This window comes from Eurypyga helias, unplaced genomic scaffold (genome assembly GCF_000690775.1).
Source record: "Eurypyga helias isolate BGI_N326 unplaced genomic scaffold, ASM69077v1 scaffold32636, whole genome shotgun sequence".
Lineage (NCBI taxonomy): Eukaryota > Metazoa > Chordata > Aves > Eurypygiformes > Eurypygidae > Eurypyga > Eurypyga helias.
Window position 1 is genome coordinate 1 of NW_010257756.1, and position 3,583 is coordinate 3,583.

Below are 3,583 nucleotides of genomic sequence, written 5' to 3' on the forward strand. Positions count from 1 at the left end.
CCAGCCTCGGTGGCTCGGTGCACTGTTGCCAAATTCCAGGTTTAAAAAGGAAGAAACCCCAACGGCAACCGCACAGGTCTGCAGAGATAAAAAGACAGGTCACTCCCAGGTGACTGAGGGGACAAAGAACCCAAGCGCTCGCCTCTTAAAACACTTCCCCGTCGCTGCGACCGATGCTGCAGGGGGTCAGGCCTGAAGCCAGCCAGGCCAGGGTAGACATGGCCACCGTTTGGGATCCCTTTCTGCGCCTCTGCCCTCCGGTGCCGAGGCCCGACGGCGATTTCAGGAGCTTGGCGACGGTCCTGGCGTGTGCCATACCCTCGCCATAACCACCTGGGCAGATGGAGCGGCACGAGAGGAGGCGGGGGGGGGGGTCTCCAGCAGGCAGGGGCCACCGAAGAGGTAACACAGGTTTTTGGACTCACTTAGGGTTCCCCTGGCCGCCCGCCATCGGTCAGGCCACGCCGTCTTTCCGCAAACCAACTTCTACGGATCCCATCGGGCCGTCATATGGATCCCACGGGGACATAACCCAAGACGTACAGACACGACCGTCCACGCAAGCCGTCGGAAATGTTTTTAAAGGCTTTTATTTACAGTGCTAGTTGAAAACAATATATATATTTATATCTGTCATCCTCGTGATGTCTGTGCCATAGAAAATGCTGTGGCTATATTGCCTTTAATTTACAAAAAAATGGTCACCAGAAAATCTGAAGGGGGGGAAAAAAATGGAAAACAGAGTTTGGTCCCCAATCATTTCTCTCGTTTTTAAAAAAGGCCTCCAAATTAAAAAAATACGCAGTTCGGATGAAATTCGTATATAAAAACAATCCTTATCTCCCGAAAAATTCACGAGGGCCAGCTTAGCGTCACGTAAACTTCAACCAAAAAAAAAAATCTTAAAATAAATTCTGTCTCCTTGCGTGGTTTAATAGAACCATTATTTGCTTGTAATATTCTTTTTGTCTCTCAGGGTTCAACAGGAAAGCAGGTGAGAGGAGGCTCAAGACTGGCAACTGCCCCACGAGATCCGTGCCCGCAGCCTCCCGGGCTCAGGGGGGATATCTGACAGCCGGGCTGGGGAGCAGAAGCTGTCAAGAATCCCCGTCACGCCAGTGAGAAGAACGGAGGGCAAGTGAAAAGGGAAAGGTGCTTGCCACTGATGAGCCTGGCATCGGCACCTGGCAAGGTCACCCCGGCTGAGCCCCAGGGAACGATGCAATTCTCGAGGGAAGAGGACCGTTTGGAAGCAGGGCACAGCCGAAGGGAGGCAGGGGGGCTGGAATAATTTCAGCTGGGGAATGCCACAGATGGGCAAGATCTTCAGGCGAGAAGGAAACTGCTGTCTTCCCTGTTTGAGAGCATTTCTAATCTTTCCTCATCTGAGATTGTGTGAAGCCAGAGGCTAATGGACAGTGCAAGCACAGGCTGGAATGGAGGAGGAGAGACGGACGGAACAGAGGAGGTGGGAGGGGAGGACTCAAGCTGAAGACCCATTTTCCGTCTTCTGTCTCTTTGGATCCACTTCATTCTAGGTAGGACACGGAGGAAAGAGGAGAGTTACCATCAAACAGTCATCACACCCAGGCACAACATTTCCCCACACAGTTCTTGCAGCGTTCCTCCACGTGGAAATCTCCGTTTGGCCCAGCCTACGGAGGTTCCTCTGCGGAGGATCCGAGTGCCCGGCACAACTGTCCTGTTGACAGTCACAATTAAGGCAGGGACAGCTCCATACGGAGGGACAGCCATGCTGTGACTCTCGGGGGGGGTGCAAGCAGCCCAGGCTCACATCACTTCAGTCAGGCCCTTTCAAGTTCACCTTCTGGCCTGGTGCCCAGAAGCCACAAGTGCGTCCTCACCCAACACACTCCCAAGCGCCCTGACTCCCGAACACTCAGCACCGTGACTGCTGGTGGAAGGGCCTCGATCCTACAAGGAATCTTCAGGGGTTTACTGTCCCCTTGCCACATCAGATTTGTTTACTGAAGCAGCAGCGAGGCCCGAGGCCAATCTGAGACGCTCAGCAACAGCATCCACATGGATCTGGTCAGCACAGAGCAGGTAACCTAGCTCCTTCTCACCTTACTCTCACGCTATCACTCACCTCTTCCTCCTCTGCAGTTCGTTTTTCTGCGTGACCATCCTGCTCTTGCCCATTCTCATCTCCTTCTGAGCACCAGCAAGAGAGGAAATCAGTGGTTAACTGAAGTAGCATTTAAGGTAATGTAATTTCACAGTCAGAAGAAGAATGTCCCTCAATAATCTTCTATTCCCCCACAACCTCATTCCCCCATTCTCCCCATACCCGTTATTCCTACCTTCATCCTCATCACCACCTTCTTCTTCATCCACATCATCAGGATTCTCTTCCTCATCCTCTTCAGCTCCGTTTTCCTCATCCTGAGTGAAACAAATTGGTCAGAGCAGAAACTGGCACCAGGACAACATTCCCACGAGCTCTTTGCTGCAAGTGCAAGAGCGATCTCCACAGCCCCAGCCACTTCAGACTCCAGTCTCAGACATCCATCGCGTGAGTGATCCTGTTACTCAGACACCATCATTCCCACAATGACAGATTGTGGGAATCCTCCTCCCAACCAGTCTTCTTTCTGAAACCAATCCTTCCAGTCCCTCCCCATGACAGATGAAACCCTCCTCCCAACCAGTCTTCTTTATGAAACCAATCCTTCCAGTCCCTCCCCATCCATACGAACCTCCCTGACTTCCACAAGCTTACATCCCGACAAGCTGCTGACCCCCCATCCCAACCATCAGCGTATCTCTCTGGTTACAGGCTAATGGCTCAGCCCGTGCTCCAAGTTCATCTGCTTCCAGATCTCTTCTGACCGTTATCAATCTGCGTGTTTCCTCACCGTTCCCGCCCTCACCTTCTTCAACTCCCACTCCTTGTGCACCTCAGGATACTGCAGTAGGTGCAGGACCACGTCTCCCGTGCCATCTCGCTCCTCCTTGCCCCTGACACCATCCAGTTCTTTCATCTTTTTCCTCCTCCCTGGGCCATGCTGACTATGCCAAATCCTTCAAGGGTGATGCTCCACAATTATCCTGCAGCTTGCTTTTCCTCTGCCCTTCTCCCTCATGCATCCCACTGGCCTGCCTGCTTCCCTAAGCTCCTGGATCCTCTGCCCATCCACCACGAGCCACGCTACCCACCTCTTCCCAAACCCTCCCCGACCCCTCTCACTCAACCTACCCCTCAGAAGGGCCTCACCTCTACTGCCTCCTTCTTCTTCTCTTTGTGGATTGTTTTCTCCTCAAGTTTTTCCTTCTTTTCTTTCATTTCCTACAAGCAAGGCGAGGAAAACACATTCCAGCGGTCAGTGAGGATGCTTAAACAAAAGAGGGTTCGGAGGAGGCGCCGAATGAAGGGGGAGGACGGATGTTAGACGTTAAATCTGCCCTCCGCGACAAAGAGAAAGCAGGGAAAATACGTCAGAGCTACTTTTAGCCCCCACACATGTGGAAACCAGAACTACGGAAGAGTTTTAAGGGGTTTTAGAACCTCGGTCCGCGCCATCGCGGCGTTTCCGGCCTCCCCACGCCGCGGGGTGAGGGG

The 3,583-nt window shown here is 52.8% G+C and overlaps 1 protein-coding gene across 1 annotated transcript; it reads right to left on the reverse strand.

Moving 5' to 3' along the window:
- Positions 1-1,261: 1,261 nt before the first annotated feature.
- Positions 1,262-3,544, reverse strand: PTMS (parathymosin). Its single transcript, XM_010154156.1, has 5 exons — positions 3,530-3,544; positions 3,239-3,310; positions 2,325-2,406; positions 2,111-2,175; positions 1,262-1,534 (listed from the first exon to the last, which is right to left on the reverse strand). Exons 1-5 carry the CDS (start codon positions 3,542-3,544, stop codon positions 1,484-1,486), a joined length of 285 nt encoding a protein of 94 aa, XP_010152458.1. The 3' UTR covers positions 1,262-1,483.
- Positions 3,545-3,583: the final 39 nt, after the last annotated feature.